The sequence below is a fragment of the Paroedura picta genome, chromosome 10 (assembly GCF_049243985.1).
Source record: "Paroedura picta isolate Pp20150507F chromosome 10, Ppicta_v3.0, whole genome shotgun sequence".
NCBI lineage: Eukaryota > Metazoa > Chordata > Lepidosauria > Squamata > Gekkonidae > Paroedura > Paroedura picta.
In genome coordinates, this window is record NC_135378.1 from 87,632,863 (window position 1) to 87,655,593 (window position 22,731).

General features: G+C 56.1%; 2 protein-coding genes across 3 annotated transcripts in view; one reads left to right on the forward strand and one right to left on the reverse strand.

Annotated features, from left to right (window-relative positions):
• The window catches only part of EXOC6B (exocyst complex component 6B), a 131,903-nt gene extending 113,593 nt beyond the window's left edge, over positions 1-18,310 (reverse strand). Inside the window, exon 1 of one of the 2 annotated variants that reach the window (XM_077301354.1) lies at positions 18,149-18,310. In XM_077301354.1, the coding sequence (XP_077157469.1) occupies positions 18,149-18,252 (104 nt within the window). In that variant the 5' untranslated portion in view covers positions 18,253-18,310. The remainder of the gene's footprint in view (positions 1-18,148) is intronic. The other variant, XM_077301355.1, reaches the window with a different exon arrangement.
• A 1,332-nt stretch (positions 18,311-19,642) lies between these two features.
• Positions 19,643-22,449, forward strand: SPR (sepiapterin reductase). Its single transcript, XM_077301356.1, is given in 6 exon segments — positions 19,643-19,692; positions 19,694-19,943; positions 19,945-20,005; positions 21,542-21,832; positions 21,913-22,041; positions 22,044-22,449. Coding segments are annotated over 6 exon segments (825 nt in total). The 5' UTR covers positions 19,643-19,657; the 3' UTR covers positions 22,103-22,449.
• Positions 22,450-22,731: the final 282 nt, after the last annotated feature.

Here is a 22,731-nt window from a genome sequence, read left to right on the forward strand (position 1 = left end):
CCATTCCCTGGGGTTTTCCACCCACCTAGTTCAGAACTAGCTATCTGATACTATTGAAGCCGTAAACAAGTTGCAAGTATTTCCTGCCAATGTTTAATTTTTCCCCATGAATTAGGAGTGGGGTTCCTGCACTCTTTACCATCGCTAGAACCGTCCTCTCTCTGCTTGTCCCCACGGGCTTTTTTGGACAAGCTGCTCAGGAGTAGCCAGCAGGACACCATGTATTTTGCTGCCCCCAGCCGTCAGGAGGGCCCAGCTGAGGCCCAGGGCACCCGGGTGCAGAACCTGCCTGCTGCTGAGTTGGTGGGTTCAGGCCAAGACAGCTGCAGGGCAGGTGCCAACCATGGCCAGGGTGGCCAGGTCAGCTTACAGGCTTCACCACAGACCTGCCTGACTGCCCAGCATAATTACATACTGAGGGGGGGGGGATGAGGGATGAGAGAAAATGGCCTTTATTTTATTTTGATGATTTATTTGTTTTTAGACTTTAGCCCGCCCTTCCACAGGGGATCAGGGCAGGTTACAAAAACTAGATATACAGTGAACCATTTACAATCTCAACATTAAATTACTAATACAATACTGTTATAAAATACAATAACACAAAATAATGTTATAAAATACAGAATGCTGTTTCAGCCCCTTTTGCAAAAGGGAAAGGAGGCTGGGAAATCTCATTTGACAAAAGGCCAAAAAGTCACAAACCAGGAAATGCGAGAGCCTGATCTGTCACTGGAAGGCCAAACCACCATGCTCGGGCTCCTGTACTTTGGCCCCGTCAAGCGATCCAACCCAGCAGAGAGAGCAATCGTGCAAGGACTGGTCAGTGGAATTCTTCATTTATATATTTAGCACGGTTTATTAAACCGGAACAAACTGGTCGGTGGTAAAAGGAAACCAGGCCAACAAAGAACACAGTGGCTAGACCCGGTCAAAATCGGCACCAGCCAGGACACGGCCCAGCTAAGGGAGGCCGTACAAGATCAGAAGACGTGGAGACAGCTGGGCCATGGGATCTGAATGGCTATCATCATCATCATCATCATCATCATCATCATCATCCAAGAGTTGCCCCCCCTCCCTAGCCTGAGTCCCTGGCCTGCCCCCCTCTCAGCACTGCCCAGGCCAGCCCAAACCTTCGGGGGGGGGGGGGGGAGCACAGCAGGAGTGGGTTTCCGAAAGGAGGGCTGAGCCTGCCATCTAGTGGCCCTTTCACGTATACACAGCGGTCCGGAGAAAAAGTGGCCTGGTTCAGCCCTCTCCCCCCTCCCCGCCCATCCATGGGGTCTGCGGAGGAAGAGAGGGGCCTGCCTCTGCCTATTTCCTCAGGGGTCTCCCTCGGGACCAGTACTTAGCCAAGCTGCCTGTTAGGCCAAGAGGTCCAGAGGCATGAGAGGCCAGAAGACAGGTCTTCAACCCGTGGAGCCCAAGCAGCTGCTTCTGGGAGGAGCTGGCGCAAGAGCTCCAGCCGGCACCCTGCCTCTCCCTGCTCAGGCCCCAGAGCCCCTCCCAACCGAAGAGCCCCCCGGGCACAGCAGCTCTCCTCCCTTGGCCTGCCCAGCCGCGAGGCCGCCGTATCAGAGGGCTGTGAGGACACATGAGCTCCTCCCACGGACACCGGGCGTCCTCCACGGAGGTCGAGGGCCTCCCAAGGAAATACTTCTTCACGCAAACAGCAATTGGGATGTGGACTGGGCTGCCGGGGGATGGACTGGGATGGACACAGGCCCAGACTCCTTCCCATGGGGACGAGGCACATTGGCCGCGGGGAGGCCACAGTGACTACAGGTCTCTTCCCTGTCCCCCTCTGAGCCCCCGTCCCAGGAAGCCTCTCCGCCCTGCTCTTGAGCCCTCCAGAGGAAGAGCTGCTTGGCCACCGTGGGAGGCAAGGGGATGGACGCAAGGGATCCAGCTGGCTAAGACGCAGGAGCCCCCCCCCCCCCGCCAGGCCTACCAGACCAGCCATCAACAGCTGCAGCTCCTCCCCTCCTGCCCATCCCTTGGAGGAGCACAGCGCAGAGGCCAGGTGGCCAAAATGGCTCCCAGGCAAGCCTCAGGCACAGGCCCCCCCCTCAGAGCCAGGAGTGGGCATGATGAAGAGCGGGTGCCTCAAATCTGGAGACCCGAGTTTGATTCTCCCCCCCCCCCTCCTTCACATGCAGCCAGCTGGGGGACCTTGGCCAGTCACAGTTCTCTTGGAGCTGTTCTCCCGGCCATCTTCACAGGGCCTCTGTTGTGGGGAGAGGAATGGGAAGGCGATCGTATGCTGCTCTGAGGCTCCTTTGGGTAGTGAAAAATTAGGAATAAAACCCAGCTCTTCTTCTTGTTCTTAGGCCAGTCCTGGCAAGAGAGGCACGGGCAGGAAATGGGGCATAATTCATGCACTTTGTTTCAACAATCCGGTCACAGCACAAGCTGGTAAAAGGGTCTGCTCAGAACTCTGACCCGCCTGGAGGGGCGACTGGCCAGCCTGAGCCCGGCCCTTGGCCGCTGCATGACCGATGGGCCGCCTGGAACAGGGACTGAGGGGAGCAGGGGGCGGAAGAGAAAGCGGGGCTCCTACAGGCTGCCGCCCGGGGTCCACCTTCTGGGGACGGAGAAGCAGTGGCTGTCTCACTTTGGTTCTAATTAATAAGGAGAACAAAAGGCTGGACTTCAACAAGTCAAAAATGCTGCTGTGGTTTTTAAGCCTCAGGCATTTTCTCCCCATTAAGCAGCAGCATTTTGTTTACTGGCAATGTTAAAAATAAAGGAGAACAAGCTGGTCCCTCCCCCGGCATGTGCATGCCTGAAAACAGTCACGGCAGGGCCTGGAAGAGGTCGAGGAGTCCTCAGCGACCTCCCATCCGCGGAAAACGCCACAGAGACGGTGGCCTTCACAGCCTTGGGGCAGCCGTAGAAAGAGGGGCTTCAACACCGGCAGGAGGCAGGAGGAAGGCTGGGCTCGGAGCCCCCCCCCTCCAGGCTCACCCTTGCAGCGCAAAGGGCTTCTAGACCTTCCACGGAGGCCTGCGGAGGGATCGCGAACCCACTGCCAGCCTAGAAGCAGCGGGCAAGAATGCCTCGGCCGGGTGTGTCTCGGTTTGGCGGTAGAAAGTGCTGCCAAGTCACGGCCCACTCCTGGCGGCCCGGCCCGGCAGGCTTTTCGAGGCGAGAGCTGTTCAGAGGTGGCAGGGGCACGACCCTCGGGCACAGGCGCTGCTAGCGGGGGCCCAACTCTGAGGCACACCCACCAAGCTTTCCCACACGCATCTTGCCCTCGCTGATACTTGTGCTTTCGGAAGTCACAAGAATTGGGTGCCAACGTAATATTAAGGCTGCATAGCCGGTTCAAAGGTGTATTTAATACGATCACTATTATTGTTCTACACTTATTTCCCACCCTCTCTCATGCAACTCAGGGAAGAGGACACCACCGTAAAATAACACATCAGGATAAACTATAGCAATAAAATGATAAAACTATTACATTAAGTACAATTCGGCCTAAGCCCAACATTCAGTCATCCATTGTGAAGTTCTCATGCTGGGAAAGAAGCAGAGACGGGGCTATAAAGACTTCGCTGCACGTCTGCCAGGGCTTCATATCCTTCTCGGGTGACTTACAGATTTGTAAATCCGGTGGCGGGGGGGGGGGGGTGAGCCAAACTCACTCATTGGCTGGACCCAAAGCCAAATCTGTATTTATTTCTCTCCTGTTTCCAGGCTGGATGCTATACTCACCAAAGGGATGTGCAACTGAAGCCACAGAAAGCAATGACCTCCATGGAGCAGAGGTGTCCCTGGACCACTCTGTCCTTGGTTCTTTGGGTATTCCAAAAGGAGGCAGCCTTTGGTCTTTTTCAATAACCTCCACAAAGTACCTTGGATTTACCTATCTATAACATTCAAATCATGCAAATATTTCAATTCAAGCGCTGAACACAAAAGTACTGCCATAATATTAACACCAAACATGTTGAGTCAGTTCATGTGCTATTAAGGGCATCTTCCAGAAAGCTTTCAGGAAGTTTCCAGAAACCATTTTAGCCTCAGCTGTTCCCTTGCGGTTCTGGAGCACATCATGGTCCCCCATCCCATCCCACTCCACCTGGCACGCCAGCTGTAAAATGGGCTGCCCAGCTGTATTTTAAGTGCTCCATAAGAAGTTTATGGACATCCTTTAAATACCATGTTTCAAAGGGTCTAAGATGGATCCCAAGCTTCCAAAAAAGTCACCCTCCCTTCAAAGCTGCAGCAGGCAAGCCTGGCATAGGCGGGCACCCATGTGCATCACAACATCTCTCTCCGCAGAGCTGCCTGGAAGGACACGTACACTCTGCACAATGGTCGGGCTGTGGGGACTCAAGTTTGACTGCCTAAGGTAGTGCGGGAAACCAGAAGTCCTTCAGCTGTAGCAGGATGTTTTACTCCCGCATCCATTAGACTAGAGAGAATCAGGATTTTAAAGTTCCCAAAGAATGTATCCAGTTAAAGCAGATTGAGGTGTGTGGCCATGTTGGTCTGAAGCAGCAGAACAGAGTCTGAATCCAGAGACACCTGGAAGACGAGCAAAGTTGTATTCAAACACGAAAGCTTCTCCCCAGAATTAAATGTTGTTGGCCTTAAAAGTGTCCCTGGACTCAAACTTTGTTCTAGATAACAAATTCAGTGCCAGATATCTCCAGGATCTCTCTCTTAAAGGCTGTCTAGCAACACTTGAATCAGATGGTACAAAATTAGATAACCGTTGAAGTCTGATCTTTGAACTAAAATCGGCAAAGTAAGCTGAAAATCCCTCCAGAGACCTTAGCTGAAAAAAGAAATTGTTCTCTTTTTATTAGGCAAGGCGTTAGAAAATACAAATGACAAAAACAAGCACTAAAGTTATCTGAATTCGTAATATTTCATAGAGAATCCTATTTTAAAGGAAACCAAGTTACAGGTTATTGTCTCAAATTGCTTCCAGGGAATTTCCATACAAATCCCAGTCCCATAAAAGCAGAAATCCCACCCAATCGTTTTCTGCGACTTCCATCCGGAGAAATGTTTCTCTTATCACAGCAATGCATTTTCGTATGAGTCTTCTCTTGTCCTCCTATTTTAATCATGGGATTACTATCTAGATGTGGCTGATTCTTCACCAAGTATGAGATAACCGAAACAGGCGCATTTGAGAATGCAACTAATATGCCCTCTATATTTTAGGAAAGCCAAACTTAACTCTTGACCTCAAGTAAAAGGCAATTCACCACCTATTTGCCAGAACTGCTCCGTGAGAACAGCTCTAACCAGACGATGAGTAGCCCGAGGTCACCCAGACGGCTACATGTGGGGGAGGAGCGGGGAGTCAAGCCGAGCTCCCCAGATCAGAGGCCACCACTCTGGACCACGGCTCCACGCCAGCCACAGTGGGAAACTAACCACCCAAGGTCCCTACGGAGTTTCAAGGCGCTAAGTCTGCGTGGCAGCTCGGGGTTGTGCGCTTCCGTGGCCAAAGCAGCCATTCCAGCCCCGGAGCAGCCAGCTGGCGCGGCCACCAAAGGGCACAACCCTCCTTCTCACTTGATTCTGCTACAGTGCTGCTGCCCTGCCGGCTGTCCCTCCGGGGCCCATTTCCCTTTGGAGCCTGTTTATTCTCTTGAGGGCAACTGCCCAGGAGGGCCCGTAGGAAGGGCCACAGGGCACATACTGGCTGAGCAGGTAAACCAGCCCTTATCCAGGCCTTCCAACAAGAGATGTGAAGGACTGAGGAACAGGCTGGGGAGGGGGGGGGATTGCCTTTTGGAGGTTTTGTGGAGTGCAGGAACAAACCATGAGCTTTTGCCGGGGGTGGCCAGACTGCGGTCTCCAGATGTCCATGGACTGCCATCGCCATGTGCTGGCAGGGGCTCTTGGGAACTGTAGTCCATGGGCATCTGGGGAGGAACAGTCTGGCCACCCCTGCTGCAGACATACGCAGCTATTAAATCAGAAGGAGAGTTGCTTTCTGCAAGGGAAGCCTGCAGGGTTGGCGCGGCCTTTCATCCCCTGCCTGCCTCCTGTTGTCCTTTTGACTCGCCTCTTCCCTTGTGGCTGGCCTTTTTATCTCCTCCTCAAACCACGGCCACACACCGGCCACACCACTGATTGCCCTCCCTCCTCGGTGGGAGGCCTCAGAGGAAGACTCTTGACAGCTCCACCGACAGCAGAGCTCTCTGCAGCCAGCAGGCACAATAGGAAGACGGCGGAGGCATGGAGCTGGCAGTGCAGCACATGTGCTAAGGAAGCACCAGGGGCATCGGCTTGGCGCTGTCCCTCAAGGATTCAATACACTGGCAATTTTGTTGTAGAAAAATAAAATTCCATGAACATTAAATATAAAATTTTTATATATATTCTACGCCTCTAGTCATCCGTGCCCTAAACAGCCTAGGAAAAGCCACAAAATAATGGTCTGACCTAAGCGCCCCCCCCCCAGTGGCTAGTTTTCCAGCCAACAAGTGGAAAGCGGGGGGGGGGGCAGGCGGGGAAGCAAACCCGGTCCCCTCGGAGCCCCAAGGGCCAGCAGTTCTAGGCCCGAATTCTTCAGCCAAGAAAGAGGCCGGCCTGCCGGGGAGCAGTTTGGTCACAAGGTTCTCATTAGGGCGCATGACCATTACCCTGAGCGGCCAAAAGAGAAGAAGCCCGGGGGGGGGGTTGATGTGTGGCCTGTGAGAGTCCCAGGAAATGGCAGAGCCACCCAGAATGCCTGCCGCCCCCACAGACCTCCACCACCCCACTGAAAAAGCCAGCCATAAGTGACAGTTTTCATTTTCCTCCTTTTTGTGAGCACGATGGAAACAATTCCCGCAGAACAAAAGCCGTGCGTCAGCAGGCAGTGCTGCCTCTCCCTGGCCTTTTCAAGTCGGAAGGACACTTGATTGGCACCATGTGTGGGGCGATGGGAGCCAGCCCCAGAGCAGGGCGAGAGAAATGCTAGCCCCTCCAAACTGGATATTCAAAGAGGCCGTGAATCATCTTTACAATCCGCCATAAGCCTCATGCACATAGTGGCCCCCGCTAGGGGAGCTGGCCAGCAGCGCACCATGGCTGGCCGGTGAACCTCTTGGAAGTGTCCTCTCCATCTGGGACACGGCTGGGAAAAGTGTTGCGCTATAACAAGAGACAGATGCGACTGAAGTGGCCGTGCAGGCCATCACCCGCGTCTGCTTTCCCTTCATGCCATGTCCCAGCATGCTCAGGCCTTGCGCAGAGGAACGAGGGATGGACGGCCTGCCGCACCAGCAAAACCAGCCCAGCACCCAGGCGCCAAACAACATGGAACCCCCGGCTGGAGCAGCACCGCTGCAGCAATGGAAGCGACCGGCAAATCATGGTGCCAAGTGGCCTGCCCCATCCCAAGAATCTCCACACGCAAATGCGCCATGATGTCCGCAGGGCAGGGCAGGGCAGGGCATCATTCCTCTGGGGCCCCATCGGGACGAAGGCCTTTCACGGATCTGCCGGGGTTCACCATATGAGTCAAGTCCGTTTTTGCTCAGAGAGCCCAGTCACACCTCCACCTGCCAGAGTTCACAAGGCCAGTGGCCAGGTTGGCTCAGTCAGTTCTGAGCCCATCTCAGCAGTCAGATGCTCACTGGCTTGATTCTCCCTCTCTCTGAGGACTCCTTCGGGCTCTTGACTCACCTGTAGGAGCACCCCTGCTCTTGGTGGCCGAGGGGGCCCAGCATCCGGAAGGGGTCTGCCTTCAGAAAGGGAAGCCATAAGGAGCCGTCAAAGGGGGCTCCAGCACAGGCACCTGAACCACGTCCGGAGGATCTGCTAGACAGGGCTGGTCTGAGGCCCGTGGAAGAAGAGGCCCTGATCCACCATAGCTGAGGCCCGGACAGATCACAGAGAAGGGCTGCCAGGAACTGAGGGAAGAGCTGCCTTCCAGGGATCGGACCCTCCCCACAAACCTAAAGTAGTCGGGGGCTACTGAAATATAAATGTTTCATTGAATACTTATATATGAATTTATATTTTTCTTGATTGTTATCTTATGTTGTTACCCGCCCTGAGGGTGGAGAAAGGATGGGCTCTAAAAATGAATTTCTATTTTGTCTTACCCGCATCCTTGGAGCAGGAACTTGCTGAGGGGAGGTAGCACACCTTGTGCCTTCCGGGCGCGGAACAAGCCCTTTCACAGAGCCAGTGGCGCATGCATGCATATATACACTACCAGAAAAGGAGTCCCACAGAGAGCAGATTAACACAGCCCAAACCTGTGTGCAACAGAAACAGAGAACACGCGGAAGCCATCACCCCATGAGGCCAGCACAGCACACCAATCCCAGAGAGAGAGAGAGAGGAGGGGCCAAAGCAGGGTTTCCAATCTCCTGGTGGAAGCTGGAGTTCCCTAGGACCATCTCTGGAGAAAGTGGCAGCCTTAGAGGGCAAACTCCGTGGTAGGCCACAGACTGTAGTGCCACAGACTTCCCCAAATCCCACCCACAGGTCTCCAGGCACTTCTCAGGCCACAGCTGGCCAACAGGGGGATCAGCAGACTAGAGTGCCCAAAGAGAGGCAGTATTTTTGGTGGGTGGGCGAAATGCCCTGATGCCTAGGAAAAGTGGGGCGGGGGGCAGAGTCCCTGGGGGATCCTTCCGGGACCTAACTGAAGAGCACCATTAGAGAGAGCAATGTGCTTCCCCAGCATCCCCACATGCCCTCTCCTATACTGCCCGGTTCCTGTTTCACTATCCGCCTTTCCAGGGCTGAAGCTCGTGGACTGGGCCCTGTGTGGGCACCTCATCAGCAGCCCAGCCTTTGCAATCAACAGCACAGCACAGAGCCCAAAAGGGGAGGGGCTGGAGCTGGGCCAGGCAAGAGACCTCTGGCCACGAGGCGGGCCACAGAGGAAGCGGGAGGGAGAGCTTGGCCCTGGCCCAGAGGGAGCGCTTTCTAACTGCACCCCGAGCAGTGGAGCCCAGTTTCCGCAGACGACACCCAGCGGCTATCGGGGGTCCACCATGGGCTGCCGTGAGGGGGGCACAACCGGGCCACAAGCAGCACGGCCATCTACGGCATTAACCGGGGCAGAAATAATCCATGACTCGAGACGACGCAAACCGCAAAAGCCACCACCGGCAAGGAAAGCCTGCTAATGGAGCCTAATTATCTCCTCGCTCGGATTTAAACGAGGGTGGAGGCAGTCCAGAAGAAGGCTGGCAGGCACCCATCTGCAACCGACAGCTCGGGGCCGCTCATGGCACAGATTCGCCAGCAGTCCGCCTCTCCCCACTACAAGACGGGAGCGCAGGCTGCTCACTCATTCGCTCTATCTGCAGGACCAACCCTTCAGGAGAAGGCTTAAGAAAGGCTACACAATCGGCACAGAACCCCAGAGTGGGAAGGGGCCCTCCAGGCCCTCTAGTCTCCCCCCCCCCCCCGGTCAATGTAGAACGTTGGAGAAGTCATCACAGCCAGTATATCCCACCAAGTATGAGCCAGGTCCTGCAAAATGAGTCCCACCACCACCTGGGAGCACAATCTGGGGGGAATGCCCTCTCCCCAGAGGCAGCACTCCCTTCAAGACCAATTTCTGGCTTTTAAAGATCACGTTTGTCTCCGATGTGCACGTCTGGGCCGTTGTTTCGCATTCACACCGGCTCATACGCAAAGCAGACCCACAGCTTTATAATCGCCAAAGCAACACAGCCAGGGGATATGGCAAGGGGGCCCCACCCCGGCCACAAGCTGCACTTTGACAGTCCGTCCTTCCTCAGCCTGCAGGACGGGTAACAACATAACCATCAAGAATTGATGGCCGCTTAATGAGTTAACACAACACACTGATATTCACTGCCAGTCTTAGATACCTGAGTGAAACTCTCAAGCCTGCAGGGATTAAGATATGGGGATATCCTTGTGTACTTTTCCAGGCAACCAAAGGCTGTGGTAAGTGTGCGTAATGAAGTCTAGCTATGCAAAGACTTTGGCTTCAATTTTTCCAATAATTTGGGGACCGCTAAAAATAACGCCATCAGAATATTTTCACTTTGATATGTGAGAAATGCATTTTAAGAAAATACTTTAACCACCCAGAACTAAAGTCTGATCAAAAGGTTCTAATCAAAATTTTGGGGAGACTGAATCCCGCACACAAAATCTATTTTTGTTCTTTCAGAATCTGTGAATTAGGATAGCAAAGGGCAGAACAGTTTACAGCTCTCTCGTTCACTTTAGTGCTGAGTATATTTGTAATTATGTTTGCAGAAAGCGAAAGCCTTTATCCTTCTACATTTGATAAACAAGAGTTAACACCACCTTAAATGTTACATTTGCTTGACATGCTACATTGTCATCAAGGCAGAAAAATTAATTTATGCTTCAACCAATGCAACCATATGCATTTTTTGCCCCACTCTCAATCACCAGTACATTCCCATGTGTCTCATCTTAAAAACGTTGTGGGGTCTTTAGTTTGTTTTGGGCTTTTTGAAAATAAATACTTTTTCCTCTTGGCTTCGAAATGTCCAGAAACGTTACTTCTCGGGCTGTAGCAGAGCTCCGGGCTCAGCAAAATGCAAATAACTCTTTAGAGAAAGGCGCCCTCTGCTGGAGCAGACAGATGCAGCCCCAACGAGGAGTGCAAACAGTAAAACCCAGCGGCTGAGCCAGCAGATGGAAAGCGTGTTTCAAGAGGCTGAAGGCAGAGTTTGACTACAGGCAGGATAAATACACAATGGAATCACACTGCAGGAAAAAAGTCCAATGAACAATGCAACTGGACGCCCTCCTGCAGAACGGAAGGCTTGGTGGGGCTGGCCTACGAAACAGTCACTGCACACACCCCTGTCATCCTCCAGAGGGCAGCAAAGACACACTTATTTTATTCACTTTATTTATTCATTTATATTCTTTGTGTTTATCACCAGCCACTCACAGAACCGCCTCTTGGCGGGTTACAGTTAGTCCAAATAAAAACCCTACGAAACCCCATTACAACCCCCTGGACATAAAAATCTATACAATAACACAGAACTACAAAACCAGAAAACAAACATGGTGGGATTCAACCACCTAACCCCCCCCCCCCTAACATCTAACAGGGGGTGGGAAGAGGGAGCATAGGTGATAGATGCTCTAGCACTACACCGCTTAACACCAGGGGGGGGGCAGCAGATCTTCTTGCTGCGCTGGCCTCAGCCATAGACCTGGCGGAAGAGCTCCGTTTTGCAGGCAGAACGCTGAAAGCTCCCACAGGGCACGCAGCTCCTCCGGGAGCTCATTCCACCAGGTGGGGGCTAGAGCCAAAAAGGCTCTGGCCCTGGTCGAGGCCAGGCGGGCTTCTCTGGGGCCGGGGACGACCAGCAAGTTGGTACCCGCAGAGTGTAAAGCGTCTCTTCCAAAATCCGGGGAATGTGGAGCGATGCGCACATCCCTCTGCTTTGGCATCTGCTTAGAACGCCACGGTTGCCCGTTATCCGGATCCACACGGCTAGTTCCGTTTTGGGACTCCTGACATATCTACATTCCTACTTCAGGCCAGAGCATCCAAACCAAATGAGGGCCACCCAGTCCAGGTTCTCCTTGCTCCGTTCAGAGCAGTGGCACAATGGCTGGCCTCGTGCTTCAGGGGGACTAACTATTGAGCAGAGAGGCACAAATAGCCCCCGTCAAAAGCTGCCCATGCCCCCCCCCATTACCAGGCAAGGGCTTGGCGATTGCAGCAGACCCAAACTGCCCTTGCCTGATCCTCAGAGATGGACACGTTGAGCAGAAGGGAGAGCAGGTCCAAGCGGGGGCACCAAGCCACCTCCTGAAGGCAGACATGGGGGGGGGTGTTGTTCTTGTCGTGACGTCAGTGTTGTTGCAGTGTCGGTGTTGCTGTGTCGTCATCATCACCATCATCATGGCTGTTGTTAATTAGATTTCTATGCAGCCTTCCCAAAATCAACTCAGGGTTAACAAGTCAAGAGCCAGCTTGGTGTTCTGGTCAAGAGCAGCGGCCTCTAATTGGGACGGCTGATTTGATTCCCCACTCCTCCTCCTCCACATGCAGCCAGGTGGGTGACCTCGGACGTGGTGGAGGGCTTGCTAATGAGGGCCTCTTGGCCTGCTAGGCTGGGCCTGCTGACGAGGCCCTCCTGGCCTGCTGCCTGCCTGCTAAGGAGCTCTGTTCCGGCCCTGATAACGAGCTGCCCAGCCCGAGCCTGTCCCACTTGATCCGGATGTGAGCTCTTCTCACGAGAGTCTTCAAGCAGCGGCTGGACAGATCCTTCTCCTGGATTCTTGAGGCTGATACTGCACTGAGCAGGGGGTGGACTAGATGGCCTGCATGGCCCCTTCCCACTCTAGGATTCTGTGAGTCTAGTTCAGCAGTGGAATGGGCTGCCTAAGGAGGTGGGGAGCTCCCCCTCACTGGCCGTCTTCAAGCAGCGGCTGGACAGATCCTTCTCCTGGATTCTTGAGGCTGATCCTGCACTGAGCAGGGGGTAGGACTAGATGGCCTGCATGGCCCCTTCCCACTCTAGGATTCTGTGAGTCTAGTTCAGCAGTGGAATGGGCTGCCTAAGGAGGTGGGGAGCTCCCCCTCACTGGCCGTCTTCAAGCAGCGGCTGGACAGATCCTTCTCTTGGATGCTTTGGGCTGATCCTGCACTGAACAGGTGGTGGGACTAGATGGCCTGCATGGCCCCTTCCCACTCTGGTATTCTAGGAGTCTAGTTCAGCCGTGGGATGGGCTGCCTAAGGAGGTGGGGAGCTCTCCCTCACTGGCCGTCTTCAAGCAGCGGCTGGACAGATCCTTCTCCTGGATGCTGGAGGCTGATCCTGCACTGAACAGGTGGTGGGACTAGATGGCCTGCATGGCCCCTTCCCACTCTGGTATTCTAGGAGTCTAGTTCAGCCGTGGGATGGGCTGCCTAAGGAGGTGGGGAGCTCCCCCTCACTGGCAGTCTTCAAGCAGCAGCTGGACAGAAAATTATCCTGGATGCTTTTGGCTGATCCTGCTTAAGCAAGGGGTGGGACTAGAAGGCCTCTATGACCCCTTCCAATGCTATGATTCTATTCTATACTGGGGGAGGAAGTTCCATGATGGTCAAGAAACTGGCCTTTCTTTAGCCATTCCTTGACTTTTCAAAAACATGGGTTCAGGGTTTGTCTTTGCAGAACAATAGAAGGCCCTCCCCCGAGCACTTAAGTTTAGGCTGAGTTGCAGTTTTGGACAAGACTGGGGGGGGGGGGGGGCTGACAGATGGAGTCAGACGAGATCTTGGGGCTTTCCAACCTCAAGCCCAGAGCTAGGAGGGGGTTCTCCTCTACCTTGCCATGTCATTAACACAAGGTCCTCTTAGCGGGAGAAGGTGGCTTGCTTAACTGTGAGTTTGCAAAGCTCCAAACTACCTGAGCACATGCCTTACCTGGCAACACACATCACTGGTCAACCTGTATCATGTCAACTGCTGGCAGTTCGGCATGCAAGATCATTCGTTCCAGCTGGTCCCCCCAACCTCATCTTTGGGCCAGAAGCTGCCTGCCTTCTGGACCTTGAAACTTTGTCTGCACTTTGGGTGTCAGTCTAGTCGGGTTACATCTAGATTAGAGAATTAAAGCTTGTGTAAGTATTTTGGGTATTTTAGCTACTTGGCTATTTATTGGGAAAGCATGTTGTGTAAATAGTTTAGTCATTTAGATGTTATTGTTTTCTTCCACGCTGTGCACACTCTTATAGTGTAGCCTGTTTGCAGATTACATTTATTAATAATTATATTCTGTGGTTCCATCTGTGTTTTGGGACCAACTCAGTATTCTGGCCTGCAGTGGCAACAACTACCGAAGTCATTGCTTTTGGAATGCAGCACCACACATTTCCCACGGTTGGCTTCTTGAAGAATGTCTGGTACAGTTAGGGACCTGGGTAGTCTCTTAGCTGGAAGGCTAGTCAGAGGGACTGATGCCGTCTCTCACCCAAGGCAGGGAGGAGTCACAGCCCAGAATGTTGTGCTTTTTTCTCACCTGACTTGTCCCATAAGCCTTGGCAATGACTGGCAGGCCACCAAACAGAAGGCCATTCCCCCAGGAGCCAAGGCAGAGATTATGACAGGCATGCCCATAGCCCTCCAGCATTCCCCGGGAGGTGGAACAGGCAGAGTAGTGCCCCGTGGCGCTTTCAAAACTGACAAGATTCTGAGGGCCTAAGTTTCCAGACCTCCCTTCTTCAGGTCATCTGTGAGACAGGTTAGACTGAGGGTGCCAGGGGTCCACGTTCACCCAGCAAGGGTCCCCCATCAAGAGCACAGATTTAGAACATGCATCCCACGAATCTTGGTCTTGCACTCCGATCACCAATTTCAGCCCATCATGGGATTTCCTGACCTGGCTGGCCCAGGCTAGCCCAGTCTCCTCAGATCGCAGAAGCTAAGCAGAGCCAGCCGTGGCTGATATTTGGATGGGGCATCCAGGGTCACTACACAGAGGCAAGCCATCTGCAGACGGCGCTCATCCTGAAAAACCATGCGGGGTCCCAATAAGTCAGTGGAGGCTTCATGGCAAAAAAGGGCGGGGGCTTCCCGGGCAAAAACCAGCACTTGGACGTGTGTCCCTGGCTGGGGGCTGGGTGAAATACCTTTACGCTGGGGAGACCCAGTTCACCATCCACCTCCTTTTACAAAGGCAGCCCACATCGCCCACACTGTGGTCATCTAACTTGCATGCTACCGAGGCACGGATAACTGCAGCCAAATCACCACTAGGCAGAACAGCACCAAGCTCTGGGAAACATCACTGAGCAATCCTACGTGGAGTTACACCCTTCTAAGTCCACTGAAGTCCCTGAGCTTACAAGACTGCAACTCTGATTAGGAGCACACTCTATGACAGCTCAGTAAAGCACCTGGTTTTCCCCAGAAATAAAATGGGGGAAATTCCTGACAGTCCAATCAGACGGAGCTCCTTGTCAGAAGGGTGGGATAAAAATACATTCGCCATCTCAGCTCCAGCAGCTCCTCCGGCTGGAGGTGTGTGTACACAGGCGCAAGGCCACTTGCAAGGCTCACAGGTCCTGCCAGCACCGACCCTCCCTGCCTGCACAACTGGGGGTAGCAAGCCAGCCTCCAGCCATGCTCCTCCGCTGCCTGCCTGTCTCACAGCCTGCTCCTCCTAGAGGTCAGCCGGCCTTGCGGTTGCAGAAGAGTCACTCTTCCCATCCAGTGAGTCACCCTCAGTCAGCCCATGGCTCTTCTGGTGACCTCATCTCTGAGGGGCTGTTTCGTGCCTTTTCCAGAGTGGGAGACGGACTCAGAGAGGGCTGCCTGGTGCTTGCCTAGCGGAGTGCAGCCACCTTCCCTGTCTTCAGAGCTTCCGGTTCAAAGTCTGCCCCAGCAAGTGCCCCACAGAGCAAGATAAGAGAGCTGCCTGAACGTTCCCACCTGAGCATTCCATCTCTGGACAAGCCAACCGGGCTACGGCTGAGCTCGGCCCATCAGCCCTCCCAGATCCTGCCCCGTTCAGCCATGGGGGCCTTCAATGCGGGAAACCGCTCCAAGCAGCCTGCAAGAGAGTTGCCAGGCCAGGATGTTCCGAAAGTATTCATCACAATCCCAAGTCTAAGAGCACAAAGTGCTTTGCAGAGCTCAGCTCACTCGTTCACATCACAGCTTCACATCACCGTCCCCCACACTCACTTCTAGGTTCTTACAGATGCAACGCTCCCCACCAGGCAGTCCCCCAGCTGCGGCCGAGGAATGCGGGTTGTCTGCTGCTAATCGGAACAATATCAGCAAAGAAGACACTGAGGTGCCCTTGGCAGGGGACGCAAGGGGCTGGATCCAAAGCAGCAGGACACCTCTCCTGGGTGGCCAGAAGGAGGGGGAGACTTGGGCCACGTAACACACATGCCCATGCACACGCTCAAAGGCACACAGTCTAACCACTCAAACCACTTGATTTACCCCCCCCCCCATTGCCACTAACAAAATACAAGGCTCAGATCAACTTTCTCAGGAGGCAGGTCTGACAGCAGCTCCAAGCAAGGCAGGTGAGCGAAGCCAAGATGGCCATGTGCCCAGCTGTGCTTTGGTTAGCTCTCTGGAAGAGGGGAGGGGAGCTGGCTCCCAACTTCTTCCATTCCAAGGGGAGCATGGTTAGAAGCACTGGGACATGCTCAAGAGGACCAAGATCCCATTAACACCACAGAAGGGTCAACTCCCATCCCCACTGGCTGGGTAGCCCAGCCCAGAGGCGTGGCCCTGAAATCAGCCTCACAAAATAACTCCCAAAGGAGCCTCTTCACAGGATATGGAGCAAAAATCATTGCAGAGAAAAGATCTCGACAGTTATCCAAAAAACAGAAACAAGCACCTTTTATAAATACTTGGAGGAGGAGGGCAGCTGGGAGACTCAAGGGGCATGCAGCTCAAAACAACCACAGGGCAGCCCTCCCCTGCCACGGCTCAGCCTTCCCAGTGGCACAGAGGGGACAGAAAGCAGCAGGCCCATAACGCAGTTTGCAATGGTCTGGCCAGAAGACCGCGCCGGTTCTCGGTCTGTCTTACTTCTGTAGGAATTACCAGAATAGAAGTCACGAAAAGGGGTCTTGAGCAGACCCCTGGTAAAATGCATGGCTGGTAGCCAGCCAGAGCCATGGACCCCTTCACAGCACTTCAAAAGGGAAGTGGCACAGGGGGGAAGCCAGTGAAGAGCAGGGCTGCAGGGAGGGTGCAAGGTACTGGCCACTGTAGACTGCAACCCAAAACCCTAAGGGGGCTGGCCTTGGGGGTCATCTCTGGAAGGCTTGATTCCCCCACCCAGCCTCTTTCAAGGCTCTGAACCCAGCATCCCTCTGCAATCATGGGGAAAAGAACATCCCATGGAAGCCCAGGACCACCAGTCCCAACATCTCCCATTTCCACAGCCCTGATGTGTCATCTCTTCACCAGCTCTACTGCCTGATGCCTTCCCTCTTCCCCCACACCCCACCCTGGGCTGTTCCTAACTCAGGTCTTTACTTTCTCCCTCCCCAGATCATCCCTGTAAGGCCACTGCCTCTCAAAGCGGGTCCGGGCCACTCATCGCTCCCACCTTCCAGTTTCCTCTCCCATTTTGTTCCTTTGCAGCAGAAGACGTCAGCCTTCATCTCTAAGAAAGCAGCCAACTTTCCACATTCCTGGGCTCTCCCCTCTGAAGAGCTCTCCATTGACTGTATTCTGCCTCAGGGTGATGAGACCAGGAAGCTACCCCAGCTGGCTTCCAGAAGCAATCTCAGGGATCCCCAGGGCGTAATTTCTGAGGCACTGCCCAGAAAAAGATGCCCATGTTTAAGCAACCTTTTCACCCCTACACAAACCCCATATTGTGCTTGTGGCACATTTGCACTCTCTGTGACAAAGGAAAATGACCAAAATATGGATGGCAGGGAGGACGGACGGACCATTTTGGGACCAAGGAAACAGCAGCCAGGGTCAGCTGCCTGGAACAGATTTAGCTTCAGATTTGAGCCTTTGACCCTGAAGTCAAGTGAGTGAGTCTGGTTGGGAGCAGGAGCCTCCCTGTAGGCCGAGGTCGTCTGCAGGTGCCTTCGCCCCAACTGGCAAACTGACAGGGCTATTTTCATGGTGGGACCAAAGCTACAGGATATCCTCCCAGATTCGATGTGTAAGACTCAAGAAGCAGGTGAAGTCCCTCTTGTCCCAATAACACCGGTGGAAAGTCACAGGAGCCGCAAGGAAAGAGCACCATCCAGCCCCAGAACAGCAGCAGGATACAGCATGGGGGGACCCTCGGCTTGGGGTGGGGTTAACCAAAGAGGCTCAAGTCCCGCTCTCATCTCTGACTTTGGCAAGGGAAAGATAACCAAGCACATCTATTTCAAAATGCCTGTCACTGCTTAACCTGACAATGTAGACACAACATGCAATATGATAATGATAATAATAATAATACAGGGCAGCACTGAGGTCCAGACCCGGGAGAGGCGCCTGCAGAGACACACCCCCCCCCGCCCCCTCGCCCCCAGGGAGGGTTCCCGGAGGCCCGGGCAGCCGGCCGGGGGGTCCCGGGAGCGCATTTCCTGGGCGGCGTCTGAGCGGGGGCTCCGGCCTGCAGCCCCAGGCGGCCTGGCTGCGGGGGGGGGGAGGTCCTGTGCGGGGGCAGCCCACGGTCCCTCCCGCCCTGCCCCTGCCCCTGCCCCTGCCCCTGCCCCTCACCGGAGGGTGGGCCCGAGGCAGGCCGTGTCGGTGCTGTCGACCTCCCGCAGGATGCGCTCGTGCTCGGACGCCGACTCCAGCCGGCCCGCCTCCGCCTCCGCCATCGCCCCGCCGTCGCAATGGCAACGCCGCCGCGGGGCCTGCCGGGAACCGTAGTCCCCGCCCCGCGGCCGCTCGCGGAGGAGGAAGAGGAGGAGCCGAGGCCGCGCAGCCCCCTTCCGGTCAGGACCGGAAGCGCTCGCTCTGTTCGGCGCGGGAGGGAGCGGCCTCGCAGCCAAAGGTTGCCAACCCCCAGGCTGCGGCTGGAGTGCACTCCCGACGTGACAACGGCTGCTTTGGAGGGCCCCCTTCCCAGCCCTACGCGCCTGCGCACACTGCACGGCCTGAGAAGGGCACATGCGCGCGTGCAAGCCGAAGCGGTTGAGCCGAGCCGGGGGGAGGGGGGATGAGAGGCCCGCCGGGAGGGAGGGAGGGAGCAGCCCTTTAGGAGCACGGAGGGAAAGGTCCCTCGGGGGTCATCTAGTCCCACCCCCTGCAGGACACTCAGAGAATCATGGAAGGGTCATCCGGGGTCATCTAGTCCAACCCCCTGCTCCATAGAGGACGCTCAGAGAATCATAGAGTTGGAAGGACCCTCCAGAGTCATCTAGTCTAACCCCCTGCACTATGCAGGACGCCCTAGAATCAGAGTTGGAAGGCCCCTCCAGGGTCATCTAGTCCAACCCCCCTGCACCATGCAAGACACTCAGAGAATCATACAGTTGGAAGGCCCCCCCAGGGTCATCTAATCCCACCCCCTGCACTGCGCAGGATGCTCAGAATCATAGAGTTGGAAGGGCCTACGGGGCCATCTAGTCCAACCCCCTGCACGATGCAGGACACTCACCACCCTCTCGCTCACCCACTGTCCCCTGCCACCCCCCTTGAGCCTTCACAGAATCAGCCTCTCCGTCAGATGGCCATCCAGCCTCTGCTTAAAAATCTCCCAAGACGGAGAACCCACCACCTCCCGAGGAAGCCTGCTCCACTGAGAAACCGCTCTGACTGTCAGGCTGGGAAAGCTTGGTCTGTTTAGCCTGGAGAGGAGACGACTGAGAGGGGATCTGACAACCAGCTTCAAGTATTTAAAAGGGCGCCATATGGAGGATGGAGCAGAGTTGTTCTCTCTTGCCCCGGAGGGATGGACCAGAACGAATGGGATGAAATTAATTCAGAAGAAATTCCGTCTCAACCTCCGGAAGAAGTTCCTGACACTGAGAGAAGTTCCTCAGTGGGACAGGCTTCCTGGGGAGGTGGTGGGTTCTCCTTCCTTGGAGATTTTTAAGCAGAGGCTGGAGAGCCATCCGAGCCAGAGCCGCAGGGGCTTGGCGGGGCGGCGTGGGGGGCCGTCCTTGGGGCGGGGGCGGGGGCGGGGGCGGGGGCGGGGGCGGGCTGAGGAGCGGCAGAGCCACAGTCGGGCTCCCTGGCCTGGAGCGGAGGGCGCAGCGAGCGGGGCTCTCGGGGGCGGGCATGGCGTCGGGCGGGCCGGGGCCGGGGCCGGGGCCGGGGGCTGGGCCGGGCGCTGTGCGTGGTGAGCGGGGCGTCGCGGGGGCTGGGCCGGAGCGTGGCGCGGGCGGTGGCGGCGCGGCTGGCGGGCGGCTCGGCGCTGCTGCTGGTGGCGCGCTCGGGGGACGCTCTGCGGGAGCTGGAGGCGCAGCTGGCCCTCGCCCACCCGGCCCTCGCCGTCCGCGCCCTGCCCGCCGACCTGGCCGACCCGCGCGCCCTCCGCGCCCTCCCCGACGCCGCCCGCGCCCTCCTCGGGACCCCCGACGCCGCCCGCGCCCCCCCTCCGCCGCCTCCTCCTCGTCCACAACGCCGGTGAGGACCCCCGCCCCCCCCCCCGCCCCTCTTGCTCGTGCCCAGGCCAGAAGGCCAGAGGGGGGGGGAGGGGAGGGGAGGGGTCCTCTGGGCCGCCCTGCCCTCTCTGGGTGGAGGCCGAAGGGAGGGGGGCTTGCACCTGGTGGGGCCCCAGGGAGCCAGACGTTTCCCAAAAGGCAGGGCGGGAGGGGCTGCTTTCCCCACTCCCTTCTCCCTGGTGGCCTCCCCCGCCCCTGGCCAAATTAGGCAGAACTACCTGGACAAGAGGCTGCTCCGAGGGGGGGGGAGGTAGCCTTTGCAGGCCCACTCCCCCCCCCCCCCAGCCACTAGGAGTGACAGCTGGCAGTTCAAGCGGGGACCACAAGAGGTGCTCCATTTCATGGGGCATTCTGATCCCACACTGTGCCTTCAAACCTGCAGGAGCTTTTCAAGGAAGAGGAAAAATTTCCCCCGTTAGTTTCTGACAGTGGCGTGTTGGTTGGCTCCGAGAGGGACCGGCTGCCTGCCCAAGGCAGAGAGAGCGCCAAGCCCCCTGCGTGTCCACGTCGCGGGCCGCCCAGGTGGGGCCTCAAGGGGCAGCCGGTGGTGGCTGCGACCTCCGCGTTCGGCCAGCCGGTCATGTGCCTTTGCCTTTGCACATGACTTTCCTAATCACCCTGCTTGGCCTTGGCTAAAGAAAGGGGCAAGTGAAGCTGAACGCAAGTGTTGCGTGGGGGAAGGCCCTTCCTGGGGCCCACCAAGGGCAGGCAGAGACTTTCGCTTGACCCTTCCTAGGCTGAGTTTCAGCACAGACCCCATGGAATCCGCCTCTCTTGTTAAAAAGCAGCGGGAGGGGGAATCCACACATGGAAAATCTGTCAAGAGCCATGTGACCATCTCTGCCATCTCCCATATTGTCCCAGTGGCATTCTGGATATGGGGGGGGGGGGGGGTTGAGGGATAGTCAATCAGAGAACCTCAGCAGTGGGATGGGCTGCCTAAGGAGGTGGGGAGCTCCCCCCCTCACTGGTGGTCTTCAACCAGCGGCTGGACAGACCCTTGTCCTGTATGCTTGAGGCTGATCCTGCACTGAGCAGGGGGTGGGACTAGATGGCCTCTGTGACCCCTTCTCCCTCTAGGTTTCCCACCTTCCCGTTTGCTTTCCTCTCCCTCTAGAGCTTCTGTTCCCCAAGGCAAAGAGGCCGCCCTGCCCTCTGCCCCCCCCCTGCACTGGCAGACAGGCCCAGGAAGGCAGCGTGTATTTTGGCCTCACCCTCAGCCAGCCCCTCGTGCTCTGAAGCTGCACTTCCATGTTGGGTCTCCTGGGAACATTCCCACAAGCCCTGCCTGGTTGAGGCCTGGTTTCCATGCTCTGGTCTCTGTCCCAGTTGCTCTGCCTTCTTCAGCCCGCCAGGTAAGGTGGTGCTTCTGGATGAGGGTTGGCCCAGGGAAGAGTTGGCCTACGCTTTACTCATCGCATGTATTAGATGTTTATGCTGGTTTGGATCTGGCCTGTTCACAAAGGGTTCCGCTCCCTCCTCCTCCTCCTCCTTCTAGGGACTCTCGGTGACATTTCCAAGGCCTTTGTTGACTTGGACAGCCCAGCTGAAGTCAACAGCTACCTGAACCTCAATGTCACCTCCGCGCTGTGCCTGACCGCTGCCTTCCTGAAGGCCTTCCCTGCAGAGCCAGGCTTCTGCCGGACGGTGGTGAACATCTCCTCCCTGTGTGCCCTGAAGCCCTTCAAGTCCTGGACCCTGTACTGCACCGGGAAGGCCGCCCGGGACATGATGTTCCAGGTGCTTGCAGCGGAGGAGCCGGACGTCAGAGTGCTGAGCTATGCGCCAGGTGACCCAAGCCCAAGGATGTGTTCTGGCCCTGCCCAGCCCGTGGGATGGCACCGGTGTGATTGTCCTCTCTGTCCCCAGGGCCCCTGAACACGGACATGCAAGAACTGGCCCGCACCAAATCAGGCGATCCGGAGATGCGTGCGCAGTTCCTCCGCATGAAGCAGCAGGGGCAGTTGCTGGACTGTGATGTCTCCTCCCAGAAGCTGCTGGCCTTCTCCTGGAGGACACCTTTGAATCGGGGGCACACATCGACTTCTATGACGTCTGAGCGCCTGGGGCTCTGGTCCGGCCCCCGGCCCCTCTCTGCTCTGGCTCCTGCAAAAGGCATGTCCAGCTCCTGCCAACGTCTTTCTCCCGTCTGTGGGGAAAGCACGCTGGACAGAGCCGCCCTCTTTGCTCCCTGGGCCTGAGGTGGGGTTGTCCAGCCCTGGCCCCTCATCTTCCAGGCCTCGTGGGTCTTGGAAACAGGGCGGCCAGGACTGGGGCCCCAGCAGAGTCTGCTGCTGCCTGACTTCCCACACGTTGCCCTCAGAGCCCCCCACCCCCTTCCCTCGCAGGCCATGAAATGAGTGCTTCTTAATGAACTTGCCCCCAGAAATATACGTTGCAAATGAGCGACCTGCCTGTTCTCCATCTCTTTCTGGCCATCCAGCCATCTTTTCCTTTTCCAGGAGGGAACAGTGAGAGCTCGGCTAGCGGGTCTGGTCTGGGGAAGGCATCGCTGACCCAGTGTCTTGCTAGCAAGCAGGGCGAGGATACAGGCCCGGTGGGGCTGCGGAGAGCCTTCTGAAGTGGGGGCAGGTGCTGAAAAAGCAGAGCCAATCAGAAGCCCCCGCTGAGCTTGGTGTCTCTTGGTGGGCTCCACCCACTTGGCAGCCCCCGGAAAAGGTGTCACCG